Below are 14,615 nucleotides of genomic sequence, written 5' to 3'. Positions count from 1 at the left end.
GAGCGAGACCCAAACTAGAAAATGCTGCTAAATTCTAAAGCACAGATGCCAACAAAACAATTAAAGAAAAGCTTGTAAAAAAAAAAAAAAAAAAAAAAAAAGGGTGGCTTATACAATAACACCTACTTGACCGAATTAGAGTTGTTCCGTTCTAACAGCTTTTGTTTCCAAACGGCTATAGTTTCATCATTTATTAAACAAGTGTAGCATAATTGATTTATGGTCCGGAAATCGTCAGCAGGCAAGGAATTCTGTGAGAAGATACAGATCTCAGTATTTAAGGAGAAGACACATAACACATTTCTTTGGGGTGGGTTGATAATAGGGATGTCACATCGTTTACCATCCCAAAGGCATCTCTCCCCCACCTCCGAAGGAGAAGATACTCCCAAACAAAATTAAAAAGGGAAAGAGGTAAAAGAAAAAAAATTGAGAATTTGATTTCTTACACAGTGCCAAAGGCCATTTCAAAGCCACCACTGACAAGTATAGATTGGGTGGGCTCAAGGGGCTGGTTTTATAACAGTGACTATGTGATTTATATAGCTCACAAAGGATGCTTGTCACTTTAAGGCACCCATCTCTGAGGAAATGAGGGGGGAAAAAAGGTCACCTAACGCCTCCCTATCCCCTGCCTATCACCACTGTAGATCTCTCAATTCAGTGGTCACAAAACTCCATCATGAGCTTATGTTGGCAGATCATCATCATGCTCAGAAACCACACAACAGGGACCCCTGTTCTACAACTGAAAAATATCCCTCTTTTAGAGTTTTCACTGCTGTTAATCATAGAATATCAGGGTTGGAAGGGACCTCAGAGGCAGGGATTTCCCTACACCCCCCCGAATTTCCGCCCCAGTTTTATGAACTAGTTACATGCAGTGTTGACAATTTAGTGATTGTTTGGAAATTTGAATTGAAACTGAAACATTAATATACACTTTAAAAGCATATAAAGTATATGATAAAATACGTGTATCTGAAAAAGTATAATAGATTTGAAAAGCATGAACACAGACTAGCTTCCTTATGCAGTTGTTGTTTTTTATGACAATGTCAATGCATTCATGTCGGTGATGTTGGCCAACCTAATAATTTCAGACCATGATGTGTAAGCGAAGTCTAAATGAGCTCTCCCTGACAGCTAGTGATGAGCTGGGGGCTGGAGGGAAAGGCTTCACGACCAGATTGTATTTACATTCATACCTAATCTACCTAGGTATCCAGCCAACAGAGCTGTGTTGCCCAAGTGATAGATTTTGGCTGGGACTGGGTTATAAATCACTTGAATGGGGGGGGGGAGGAGAGTAATGAAATGTTATTTTTATTGTATGAGTAAAGGGCAGTAGAACTGTACTTAGCCTGTGCTAATTGAGGGCATAGAGAGAGGGGGGGGGGGAAAGGTGTTTTGCTTGATGGTCTGCCTGAGTGACAAGTACTATTTGACCTAGCCCGCTCCACTGTTTAAAGACAGAGCTGATTAGGCTCCATAGATAGTCTTTTGTTCTGTTAAGTGATCACTACAGCTGAAATCACTGAGAATCAGGTCTAAGTGCTTAGACCTGCTGTGGGACAGCGTTCCTGTGGAAGACACGGCCCAGTCTGCACTAGCAGCGAGGTTCCCACACTGAGAGCTCAGCTGAAATCTCTGAGAGCTGGGTGGAACCTCAAGAGACCAACTCACAGAGGTCACAGTGGCAGGTGGCAGCAGAAGGTGACAACGCAGGGCCACTGGCAACAGAGTGATGGAGTGAACATTCATTCATCGGATGAAGTGAGCTGTAGCTCACGAAAGCTCATGCTCAAATAAATTGGTTAGTCTCTAAGGTGCCACAAGTACTCCTTTTCTTTTTGCAAAGTAAGAAGAGACACTCTCCCCACCCCTACACACACTCTCTTGTAGAGAAAAGAGCAAGCATTCTTTGCTTACCTCAGATTTGGAGCAAAGTACAAATGTCCGGTCTCCTCCACAGAAGATGTGTTTAACAATGTGATATTTAAAGGCATCTATTGAAGAAAGAGATACAATCGTGTTACAGATTGATCAACACAAGTTTCCTACTTCTTTCAACTATGGACCTATATTGCCTAAGGCCCTCCGCACCCTCAACTCCGACTGAGGTCAATGGGAGCGTAAAGTATTCATCGCCTTGTTAGCAGATGCTCAGGGCTTGGGCCTTTAAAATAGAAGGGGGCATAAAAACTCCACTTTCGTATCACAAAAGAAACATCATGACTGCAGAATAGGGCAAGAGAGACTCTTTACAAATCTCATCTATTTGCAATTAGTCACAATTAAATGCAATTGACCATCCCAACAACCTGGGGGAGGGGGGTTATTTAGGAACATAGGCCCAGATCCTACAACTTGAATCAGACAGGTGGTCCCTATCACCTGCACAGAGCCTATTGCAGGATCAGGGCCTATATTTTTGTATCTTTTGCCACTGAAGGCAATGATTAAAACTCTCCGATCTGAATGGTGCAGGATCAGCATATGAGTGACACAACGTATGCATTCCAAGGTGTTTGGCCCTGTTTGCTAGAACTGGCTAACTAATTCTGACAAGACTGATATTGGTATTTAATAACTAGTTGTCTTAGCCAAAGCTGTGACTACTGTCTCAAACTTTGTTTGATTTTCACATTTATGAGAATCTCCTATTTATCAAGTAAAGGGCTCTCTTTAAACAGTGAGACCTGAAATTTTTTTAATTGGTTCATTTTTTAAAGTCCTTAAAAAATGTTTAATATTTTTTCTGCTCCCTTGCTAATATTTATAATATTTACAAAAACTGACTATACAAGGCAAACCAGTAAAACTGACTATACACAAAGTGCTGTTTAATGGACAGAGTAATTAAGCTTTAAAACAGAGGAAAAAATACAACTGTGTTAACTTCTTTTTTCAGTTTTTGTAATCCTACATGTTATTTGCAGCTTTAGTAGGTCGTTTTCAGACAGAAATGTGATTTTCAAGTTGATGGCCTCTATTTAAATAAAATCCTGATACAAACAGCTGAAAACCAGAAATATTAATTGGGATAAAGAAAACCTGGTATTACTTTAATGCTAGCAATGAGGGGAATATAAACTCTCCTTGTAAGTATTCTGAGATGGGAGAGGGCAGGGTCCATTTTAGTTAGGAAAAGATTTTATACCTTGATTTTTAGAAATCAAATCTGAAATTACATCCAGCTGCTCTTGTACAGATTCAAATGTTATGAGCTGACTTCAAAGTTCACTTGTGACCATTTGGATGACATCACCCCATTCAGATGAACAGGAGATTAGTTCCAACAGAGGAGCACGCTTGGCCAAATTTATGAACTAGGAGATTGACCCAAAGGCCATTGAAATCAGTGGGAACCTTTCCACTGACTTCAGTGAGTTTTGGATCAGGCTTACAATGATAAAGATCAATCCCCACCCTATGTTTTACCAACTAAAACTACACCTACTTTTGAATTTTAAAATAAAAGCTGTCAATTATTTTGTAACATCGTTATAAAGAAAGCCAGTATGATGTCTATGGAGAGAAAAGTCCTCATTCCCTAATTATGATGGGATGGTTTCCCAGCAGTCAGCCACTGAACGACTCATCAGTATTTCAGACTGGACCAGTGGCCCAGTCTTGGGCTCAGCACTGCCAGGCAGAAAATGAGAATTCCCAGGGCTCCTCCCAGTTATGTTTTTTTGTTGTTTGCAGTTCCACTCTAAGGGCATGTCTACACTTACCTCTGGAACGATCGATCCAGCAGGGGTCGATTTATCGCGTCTAGTGAAAATGCGATAAATCGACTGCCGAGCGCTCTCCCCTCGACTCCAGTACTCCACCGGAGCGAGAAGCGTAGGTGGAGTCGACGGGGGAGCGTCAGCGGTCAACCTACCGCAGTGAAGACACCGCGGTAAGTAGATCTAAGTACGTTGACTTCAGCTACGTTATTCATGTAGCTGAAGTTGCGCAACTTAGCTCGATCTCTCCCCTCAGTGTAGACCAGGCCTAAGTCAAATGCAAAATGTCTTTAGCTCATTTCACACTGTGCTTGTCTCTTTGATATGCTACTCCGTATCACACACAGAAACAGAACACTTACCAGCTCTACCTGAGAGCTGCCCATTGTGAGCCACCCAGTGACCTTTTACTGGAGATGGGCATTTAACATTGCATATGTGTCCAGTTCCCAGCTGGCCTTTTGTTCCGCAGCCGAATGCATAGATCAGTCCTGAAGAAGGCACAAGGGCTAGAGTGTGCTGTCTGCAATGAAGACAGTTACAGTGTTTGTGCCAAGTTTAAATAATGTTTTTTTCAAAAGCAGACTAAAAACTAGCCAGGAAAACTATGGGCCAGCACCTCAGCTGGAGTAAATCAGCACAGCTCCATTTACATCAACAGCAGATTGATGATTTGCACCAAAACAGGAGCATTCAGCCATGATAAAGTGCGATAGAATCCCCTATGCTAACGTGAGGGATGTGGATACCTAAGACAGTTGGGACACAACTGGAGCTCTATGCATAGCACAGTGTGAAAACACACTCAACCTTTCTCCTAAACACACTTGGGTTCATCCCTCAAATGTAATGAGTTTGCTGGTGTTGGCCTAGTCATTTGCAAAGGTCTGTCCACATCACAAGGCTACTACAGAATGTAGCATTACTAACTTACTCTCTTGCTGTGAGCGAGGTTGGAAATAATTAGGGTGAGGAGACTGCAGCTACAGACTCAGACTTTCAGGCCAGATGGGACCATCGTGATCATCTAGTCCGACCTGAACATTGCAGGCCACCCAACCCCACCAACCCTCTCCTCAATAGGGCCATAATTTCTGGCTGAGCTACTGAAGTCCTCAAATCTTGATTTAAAGACTTCAAGTTACAGAGAATTCACCATGTACTCTGGTTCAAACCAGCAAGTGACCCATGCCCCACGCTGCAGAGGAAGGTGAAAAACCACAAGGTCTCTGCCAATCTGACCTGGCGAAAATTCCTTCCTGACCCCAAATATGGCGATCAGTTAAATCCTGAGCATGTGGGCAAGACCCACCAGCCAGACACCTGGGAAAGAATTCTCTGTAGTAACTCAGAGCCCTCCCCTTCTAGTGTCCCATCTCTGGCCATTGGCGGATGGGTCACTGCCACTGCAGGTGATCTCATTTCACCATTCCTTCCATAAACTCATCAAGCTCAGTCTTAAAGCCAGTTAGGTTTTTTGCCTCTACTGCTCCCCTTGGAAGGCTGTTCCAGACCTTCACTCTTCTGATGGCTAGAAACCTTCATCCTATGCCAAGCCTAAACATATTGATGGCCAGTTTATATCCATTTGTTCTTTTGCCAATATTGGCCCTTAAATAACTCCTCTATTTTCCTGGTGTTTACCCCCCTGATGTTTTTATAAACTGCAATCATATCCCCCCTCAGCCTTGGTTTTTAGGCTAAACAAGCCAACCTCCTTAAGTCTCCTCTCATAAGGTAGGTTCTCTGTTCTTCTCATCATCCTAGTAGCCCTTCTCTGCACCGGTTCCAGTTTGAATTCCTCTTTATTAAACATGGAAGACCAGGGTTACACACAGTATTCTAGATGGGGGTCTCACCAGTGACTCGTATAATGGTAATAACACTTTAGGATCCAGTTGGATTTTTTTTTGTATAGGGGGATCTTACACAGCACTAGGCCATAGCATAATTAACAGCTGAAATCAGAGACAATCTCATTTACAGAGAACATTAAAATTCAGACATACAAGAGGCTATAACCTAGTGACCTGTAAGTGTGATCTACAAGCAGAGAGTTATCTAACCCCTCTATCTGCACCTGAAAAAATACAAGGGCTGTCATCTGGGCTATCCTCCACAAGATGGAGTTGTCCATTCCACACAAGCACTCACCTGCCACAAGCGATCTGGGACACTTCGGTGCCCATCAGCTCCAGAACCCTCCGGGGGTTAACCTCATCATTCATGGAATCGTGGCCAAGCTGCCCACAGGAACCCGCACCAAATGTGAACACGCCTCCACTCTGTTAGCAAATCAGACAGCCCATGCACCATTTACTGAGCCATTTCCCAGTAGCCGATATCTCCGTCTTGTTTCACAACCATTCCCCAGCTTAAAGAGAGACTGTGCTAGGTATGGAGGTATATGAAAAGGCAGCTTTCACAATTCCTGACAGTGCAATGTCCAGGGAAGCATTTATAAAAACTAAAATGGTCAACTCAACTGCTGGAACTCTCTCTAAGTACTTCTATGCCACACACGCTGATCCTTCACATCTGTTAACAATCCCAGCTACTTTCAGATGGTCAAATAGCACAAATGACTAAGACAGCTTCCCCCACTCCTGGATCAGCATCTTTGCTGCCCCATAACTTTGGAGTCCACTCCCTTTGAGGAGACCGGAGGCAGAAGGCTGTGATATTTGCTAATGAGCTGCTGTATTTTTGTGGGCTCTGCCACTGATTTGCTCAGGTTCGAATTGTATTGTTATGCACTGTGTTTTTGATGTCTTGCCAAGGTACAGGGGGTGGGGGGCGAATATAAAAAAAATAATTCAATTCAAATCCAAACCAACAAATGTTAACATCTCCACTACAGAAGAGTAGAGGGAGGGTGGTTTGGTGATGAATCTTAAAGTAAAACAAGATTTCACACTTAAAGACAATCACGCTGGGGCCAGGAGAGAGAGAAGAGAGGTGCTAAAAGCCACAAAGTTCTTTCCTTCTATCACCCAGAAAGCTAAACTAAGCAAACCCAGGAAGTAAGAAGCTAGTAAGGAATTCCTGGATTGGTGCCTTTACCTTTGTCAGGACTGCTGTATGTTCCTCTCCACAGCTGATGTAGACGACCTTCTGAGTCCGTAAGAGCTTCACATGGCAAGGGGATTCTCGGTCTGCATTAGAGACAATGGGAGCAAAAGAAGCAACTCATCAACAAGGTGCTGAAGTATCTGAAAAACTCTAGTAGCCTGATTTTCAGAGGCGGCGAGCACCCACAACTCTGACATTAGCAGGAGCTGCAGGTACTGAGCAACTCCAAAAAATATCAGACTCTTAAGTGCTTAAATAGCATTTTCCATCTCCAAAGTTTAAGAGGGGCCACAGCAGGATCCAGCCATAGTCAGCAGGTGAGCCAGCTAGGTAACGTATTGCCAGAAGACCACGTGCGACAGAGTTAAGTTCTGCAGACCGAGGACATTCTCAAGGATAACGCTGCAGGGGATACAAGAGAAACTTGCGAAGTCACACTCAGGGATACTTTGGCATCCAAACTGGCAGAGGCAGAGAGTCAGGGAATTAGATGGAGTGTTTCAGTCCACCTCTAGCTGGAGAAGAAGAGATGCTGGACAAAGACAACCCCCCGGGGAGCGACAAAGAAATGACTCACCTGGAGAGAATATCCGACAAGGGTGAAAGGATAAAAAAGAAAGATATCTACTGGGATGGCCAGAGTACCTGAAATCAGTTCAAATGTGGTCAGTGGACTTTTTTTAAGACTGCATTTTCATGTGTAACAATTTCCCATCTACCAATACATTGTTGCTTGTTTTATTTGATAGTGGCCCTGGTTTTAATCTTTGTTCTTTCAAGATGGTTACTAGAAGTCTAAATACTAAGAGGGTAAAACTAGAGTGTCTGGCTTTAAATGAGGATAGTGACATAATAGGCAGCCCAGAAACTTGATGGAATGAGGATAATCTATAGGTAAGGCTAAGATTTAGTCACGGGTATTTTTAGTAAAAGTCATGGACAGGTCACAGGCAATACAAGAAAATTCACGGGCCCGTGACCTGTCCATGACTTTTACTAAAAATATCCCTGACTAAATCTTAATGGGGTTGCTGCTGGGGGGTGCCGGGGCCAGAGCTGGGGTGGGGGCATCTGGAGGGGCTGCTGTTGGGGAGAAAGCTGGGCGGGGCGGGGGGGGCCTCTGATGGAAGGGGAGGTCACCCTGGGAGGCTGCTGATGGGGGAGGCTGGGGCCAGCTGCGGCACCCGTTGCTGGGAGCAGCCAGCAGCAGCTGCACCGGCCACCTGGGCACCTCTGCCAGGGGCCACCCGGGGAAGCGGCTACTCCGGCTGCCTGGGAACAGCCGCTGGGGGCTGCCAGCAGCAACTGCACCAGCCACCTGGGGACCACCACTTAGGGCCGCCGGCAGCGACTGCACCGGGCACCACTACCAGGGGCCACCTAGGGAAGCGGCAATTCCAGCTGCTTAGGGACCACCACTGGCAGCCGCTACACTGGCCACCCAGAGACCACTCCTCAGGTGGTCCCCGGGGTCAGCCACACTGGCTGCTGCTCGTGCAGTCCCCAGGGGTAGCTGCCTGGGGCCGCTTGAGCAGTGGCCGGTGAGGCTGGCCCCTGGGCCACTCCAGCAGCAGCCAGTGTGGCTGACTGCAAGGCTACCAGAGCGGCTGGCTGCAGAGCTGCTCTAGCAGGGGCTGGTATGGCCACCCTGGGACCACCTGAGCATCTGGCCCCAGAGCCAGCTGCTTGGGTGGCCTTGGAGTCAGCCACACTGGCCCCCGCTGAAGTCACGGAGGTAGTGAAAAGTCAGGGTATCCATGACTTCCGTGACCTCTGTGACCAGCACGGAGCCGTATCAATAGAACACGATAATACCAGGGTACAAAACATACAGGAATGACAGAGTAGGCAGCTCTGGTGGGGGAGTGGCACTATATGTGAAAGAAAGCAGAGAGTCAAAGTAAAAATCTTAAATTAATCAATCCATACCATAGAATCTCTATGGATAGAAATTCCATGCTCGAACAATAAGAGCATAGCAGTAGAAATATACTACTGACCCCCTGACCAGGATGGTGACAGTGACTGCAAAGGCAGAAAACATAATAAAATGGTTGATTTCAATATCCCCATATTGACTGGGAACATGTCACCTCAGGAAGAGATGCAGAGATAGAATTTGTAGACACCACAAATGACTGTTTCCTGGAACCCATAAAGGGAGAGGCAATTCCTGATTTAGTGGCGCACAAGAGCTGGTCCAAGAGGTGAATATAGCTGAACCACTTGGTAAAAGCAATCATAATATAATAATTTTAACATCCTTGCAGGGAGAAAAATACCAAATTAACCCATACCACGGTAGCTTTTAGCTTCAAAAAGGGAAACTACACAAAAATGAAGAAGCTACTTAATTGGAAATTAAAAGGAACAGTCGGTCAAAAGGGTGAAATGCCTGAAAACTGCACGGACACTGTTTAAAAACATCATGAGGTACAAATTAAATGTATACACCAAATAAATATAAACAGTAAGAGAACCAAAAAAATGCCATCATGGCTAAACACTCGAGTAAAAGAGGAGGTTCGAGGTAAAAGGCATTCTTTAAAAATTGGAAGTCAAATCCTAGTGAGGAAAATAGAAAGGAGTATAAACTCTGGCAAGTCAAGGCAGGCCAAGAAAGAATTTGCTGAGCTAAGGATACAAAAGCTAACAGCAAAAAAAAAAAAATTTAAGTACGTCAGAAGCAGGAAGTCCACAGGACAATCAAGGTGCTAAAGGAGCACTCAAGGAAGACAAGGCTGTTGCAGACAAGTTAAATGATTTCTTGGTATCAGTCTTCACTGCAGAAGATATGGGAGAGAACCCCACATCTAAGCCATTCCTTTTAAGTGACAAATCTAAGGAACTGTCCCAGATTAAGGTGTCAGTACAGGAGGTTTTAGAACAAATTGATACATTAAACAGTAATAAGTCACCAAGACCAGATGGTATTCACCCAAGAGTTCTAAAGGAACTCAGATATGAAATTGCAGAACTCCTAATTGTGGTATGTAACCTATTTCTTAACTCAGCCTCTGTACCAGGTGACTGCAGGTCGCTATTGTAATGCCTAATTAAATTAAAAAAAAGATCCAGAGGCAATCCTGGCAAATACCGGCTGGTAAATCTAATTTCAGTACCAAGCAAATTGGTTGAAACTATAGTAAAGAACAGAATTATCAGGCACATAGATAAACACAGTATGTTGGCGAAGAGTCAACATGGCTTTTGTAAAGGGAAATCATGCCTCACCAATCTATTAGAATTCTTTGAGACTGCCAACAAGCACATGGACAAGAGTGATCCCGTAGTATATCTGGAATTTCAAAAAGCCTTGACAAGGACCCTCACAAAAGGCTCTTACGCAAAGTAAGGAGCCATGGAATGAGAGGGAAGGTCCTCTCATGGATCAAATAACTGGTTAAAAGATAAGAAACAAAGCGAAGGAATAAACGGTCAGTTTTCCCAATCGAGAGAGGTAAATAGAGGAGTCTCCCCAAGGATCAATTTGCAGAAAATATAAAATCACTCAATGTAGTTAAATACAAAGCACATTGAAAAGAGTTACGAAGTGACCTCACTAAACTGTGTGACAAAATGGCAAATGAAATTCAAAGTTGATAAGTGCAAAGTAATGCACATTGGAAAAAGTAATCCCAACTACACATACAAAATGATGGGGTCTAAATTAGCTGTTACCACACAAGCAAGAGATCTTGGGAGTCATTGTAGATAGTTCTCTGAAATCATCCACTCAATATGCAGCAGCAGTCAAAAAAGCTAACAGAAGGTTAGGAACCATTAGAAAAGGTATACATAATAAAGCACAAAATATTATAATGCTACTATATGAATGTATGTGATGCCCACACCTTGAATACTGCATGCAGTTCTGGTCACTCCATCTCAAACCAGGTATTTTAGAATTGGAAAGGGTTTAGAGAAGGGCAACAACAACGAATGGGGGTATGGAACAGCTTCCATATGAAGAGAGATGAAAAAGACTTGGATTGCTCAGCTTAGAAAAGAGATGATTAAGGTGGCATATGAGAGAGGTCTATACCACCATAAATGGTCTGAAGACAAAGTGTATAAGGAAGTGATAGTTACCTCTTTACACCACACAAGAACTAAGGGTCACCTAATGAAATTAACAGGCAGCAGGTTTAAAACGAAGAAAAGGAAGAAGTACTTCACACAAGCACAGTTAACCCGTGGAATGCATTGCCAGGGGCTGTTGTGAAGGCCAAAAGTATAACTGGGATCAAAAAAGAATTAGGTAAGTTGGTCAAAGAGGTAACCCTATACTCCAAGTCTCCCTTTGACTGTCAGAAGCTGAGACTGGAAAACAGGGGATGAATCACTCAAAATTGCCCTGTTCTGTTCAATCTGGCACTGGCTACTGTCAGAAGACAGCATACTGGGGTAGATGGACCACTGGTCTGACCCAGTATGGCCGTTCTTGTGTCTTAGTAACCATAATTATAAATAATTGCTAATAACTCCCCTTTTTTCACCTTGTACCTGTGGATTGATTTGCATGACTCAGAGGATTAGGTATCCTAATTAGGTCCACCTTCACACTCATGCCGCCTTCCAAAACACTAGATGGTAACTTATTACCAAAACCCTGATAAGAGTCACCTTGTGAAGGAAGGATTTGGACACATGGGAGACATCCATGACACCACCTGCCCAGGGCATCTCAAGCAGAACACAAAGAAAGTGTCCAGTATTTCAGGAGACACGGTGTGTAAATGCATTGTCTTTCCTGATTTGGCACCTTTTAAGAAAGAGTCATTGCTTTAGTTGCAGAGACTAATCTCTGCAGAAGGTAATGGGATGCTTCTCTCTCCAAGTTTTTTGTAGACAATATGTAGAAGTCTGTCTTCTCCATAACAAACACACAAAACAATGTCACATGTGCTACTGATGACCATGGCCAAGCATTTTAAGAAAAGATGAATGTCCGGTAGCTGTTGGACTTCAATGGGAGCAACTTCATACTCTGCACTCTTGAAAATCAGGCCACCTATTTATAGCTTAACTTTAGGCACCTACTTTTGAAATCTTTAGCCCACGTATCCAACAGGTGGAGAGGGGAGACCTGTGCCATTCTATAGATTTTTTTTTTCTATTTGAATTATAACAGAACCATAATGCTTTGCCTGTTCACCCTATGACCACCATTCTGATGCAAGGCTTAGGGCACCTTGCTGGCACGGTACTTCTGTGGATTGTTACAGAGAGATGGAACATTAAATCACTTAAATACTTAGTGCTGCGAAACACTCGCAAATGCCTATAGATCATGCTGTTAATGTTCATTAAGAATAATTTACAACAGCTAAACCTTAGATGAGTCACTTATGTGAGAGAAAAGTTTTAGCTCTTATAAAAACACACATGAAATGCCCCCACACCTTTTCAAAATGTGTTCTGCCATTCCTCAAAAGAACAAAAATAAAGGAGATACCATATAAAGCATTAATCACACACCACTACTGTTGAGAGAGAAAGAGAGAAACTTAATAGCTACAGAAGGCAAGCTCTGGGACAGGAACTGTCTTTTTGTTCTGGGTCTGTATAGTGCTTAGCACAATGGAATTCTCTAGGAACCCTGCTCCATGGGGTTCCTAGGAGCTACCACAATGCCAATAAATAATAATATGGAATGGAGGATTGACCTGCCCAGACACTGCAGGAATTCTCCAGCACTGATGAGACCGTGGACATTTAGCATTTTGCAGGTTCAAGTCATACCTTCAACATTCTTTGCACATTTTCTGTGAAGTTTCAAAATACATGTCTGTGTTAGTTAGGTGGGCTGCTAAAACCTGTAACTTCCACTTACATGTATGTGGAATGTGGAGCAACTTCATGGCTTTATTTTGCAACATATATAAGTATTATGCATCGATAATATTTTGCAATCTACATTATGAAAATGCAGCATATTACAAAAGGCAGTATGTACTGTATATATACACACTTATAAACACGGCAAAACAGAATCATCATTAACTTACCCGCATTGCATAATCAATAGCCTATCTAGTAGTTAAAGCCACTCAGAAAATGTTTAAAGAATGCTGATAGGCTCATTTGCACCCACAGAAAAACCCCTCTGATATATACACCAAGTTGAAAATGTGTTAACAACAATAGCAAGGTGTCCCAGGCCAGGATGGACATGGCATTTGCTTTTCCAAAACTGATTCTAAATCCATGCTACAGACTGTTTGGAGACTAGGCTACAACGAGCTTTGGCTAGTACGGCTGTCATAAAAAAAAAAAAAAAAGTCATTGGCCACATACTACCAATAAACAGTTTTGCAATACTGTGATAATGTCTATTGCTAATCATTGTAGATTGTATACCTGCTTGCTGCTAGCTTCAACCAACTTAGGGCCCTGATCCTGCAGGCTGTTCCACATAGGTGGATCTTGGCTCCTCTGTGGAGCCCACTGACTTCCTCAGGAGTTACATATGCTCAGTGCCTCTGCAAAAACAATCAGACCACTGATTTAGGTGCCAAAATATAGGCACCCAGAAATGTTTGCCTACAATCTTTTTGACCTTGCTAATTCCCATTTACATCCGCAGAGTTTCCTTCCATTGATGGTATAAAAGGCTCATGGACCCTTTGGGAGGAATCACGTTTCCGTGCTCTCTCCTATAGGCCACTTGGTAGGATGAAGGATTATTACAAAAAGCAAAGCCATGATCAGCAATCAGCTCATCCTCCATTGTTAAAGGTTCCAATACCTTGCTCATCACTTAAGCCCAGCTGTCCTGAGTTGTTCCTCCCCCAGCCAAACACAGCTCCGGAGAGAGACAGAGCAAAGCTGTGAGCTCCGCCGGCAGCAACCTGAGCCAAGGGGATCCCATCGAGAGATGTGACGCGCTGTGGGCTGGTTTGAGAGGGGCATTCTTTACCCAGGCCCAGCTGGCCATAGTTGTTCTGTCCCCACGTGAAGAACTGGCCGTCTGAAATGAAGAAGGACAATTGAAGTTAGTAAGTAAAATCTGCCCAACATGGAAACAAATCTGTTACGCCTGAATAAGAAACAGTGCTGTGGGCTTCAGTGCTACTGAAGGCAGGAGCGGTGACCAATACGCTACTGGCGACAAAAATGTGCACTCTGGAGCTACCAGGTAAAATAATAAATAAAGTGTGTGACTGACTTAGGAGATCCAGCAGATATTATGGTAAAACAGACCGTGGATTCACGGAGTGGAAAACTACTCTGGCTCACACACTGCCACATAGAGAAAGGCCCGTGTTCTATATGCTGAAGAGCAGCACCCAGGAATGCTTCTCCCAATGTCACAACGACTCTAATCCTGCAAAGACTTAAAAAGAACTCTAGCTGCCCTACAACAGCCTGACCAGAATTCTCTCCTCATTTCCTTGGGCTCCCTCCACCCGCTTCTTGTCTCCAGTGGTTTTCTACAGTCTTCTACTTTGATTGCAAGCCCCTTGGGCAGGGCTGTCTCTTTGTTATGTGAGCACACAGAGCACAGCACCATGGGCCCATGGCCTCTAAGGACTACCACAACACAAATATTATTAATTATTATTATTATTAACACCATCGACTGAATGTGACAGTACCTGCCGCAAGAGCTAGGCAATGCCAATTGCCACAGGAAACCTGCAGTATCGTCTGTTGGTTCAGTTTCTTTATTAACCTAAAGAGGAAAGGTTTTTTTAAAATGTAACCACACACACAAGGAGATTAGAGTTCATCACATCTTGCCATCACACATGTTTATTCTAACCCCAAACCAATATTTTACCTGCAACATCTGTTTCCCCT

The 14,615-nt window shown here is 43.5% G+C and overlaps 1 protein-coding gene across 2 annotated transcripts in view; it reads right to left on the bottom strand.

Moving 5' to 3' along the window:
• The window catches only part of HERC3 (HECT and RLD domain containing E3 ubiquitin protein ligase 3), a 111,837-nt gene that overhangs the window by 53,380 nt on the left and 43,842 nt on the right, over positions 1-14,615 (bottom strand). For both annotated transcript variants that reach the window (XM_084626355.1, XM_084626356.1), the window contains exons 4-10: positions 14,411-14,487; positions 13,561-13,782; positions 6,801-6,892; positions 5,892-6,022; positions 4,100-4,260; positions 1,933-2,009; positions 127-251 (exon numbers count right to left, since the gene is read on the bottom strand). In XM_084626355.1, coding sequence (XP_084482481.1) covers positions 127-251; positions 1,933-2,009; positions 4,100-4,260; positions 5,892-6,022; positions 6,801-6,892; positions 13,561-13,782; positions 14,411-14,487 — 885 coding nt within the window. The remainder of the gene's footprint in view (positions 1-126; positions 252-1,932; positions 2,010-4,099; positions 4,261-5,891; positions 6,023-6,800; positions 6,893-13,560; positions 13,783-14,410; positions 14,488-14,615) is intronic.

This window comes from Lepidochelys olivacea (genome assembly GCF_965140295.1).
Source record: "Lepidochelys olivacea isolate rLepOli2 genome assembly, chromosome: 4".
Classification (NCBI taxonomy): Eukaryota; Metazoa; Chordata; order Testudines; family Cheloniidae; genus Lepidochelys; species Lepidochelys olivacea.
This window is presented reverse-complemented; position numbering and strand designations above follow the sequence as displayed.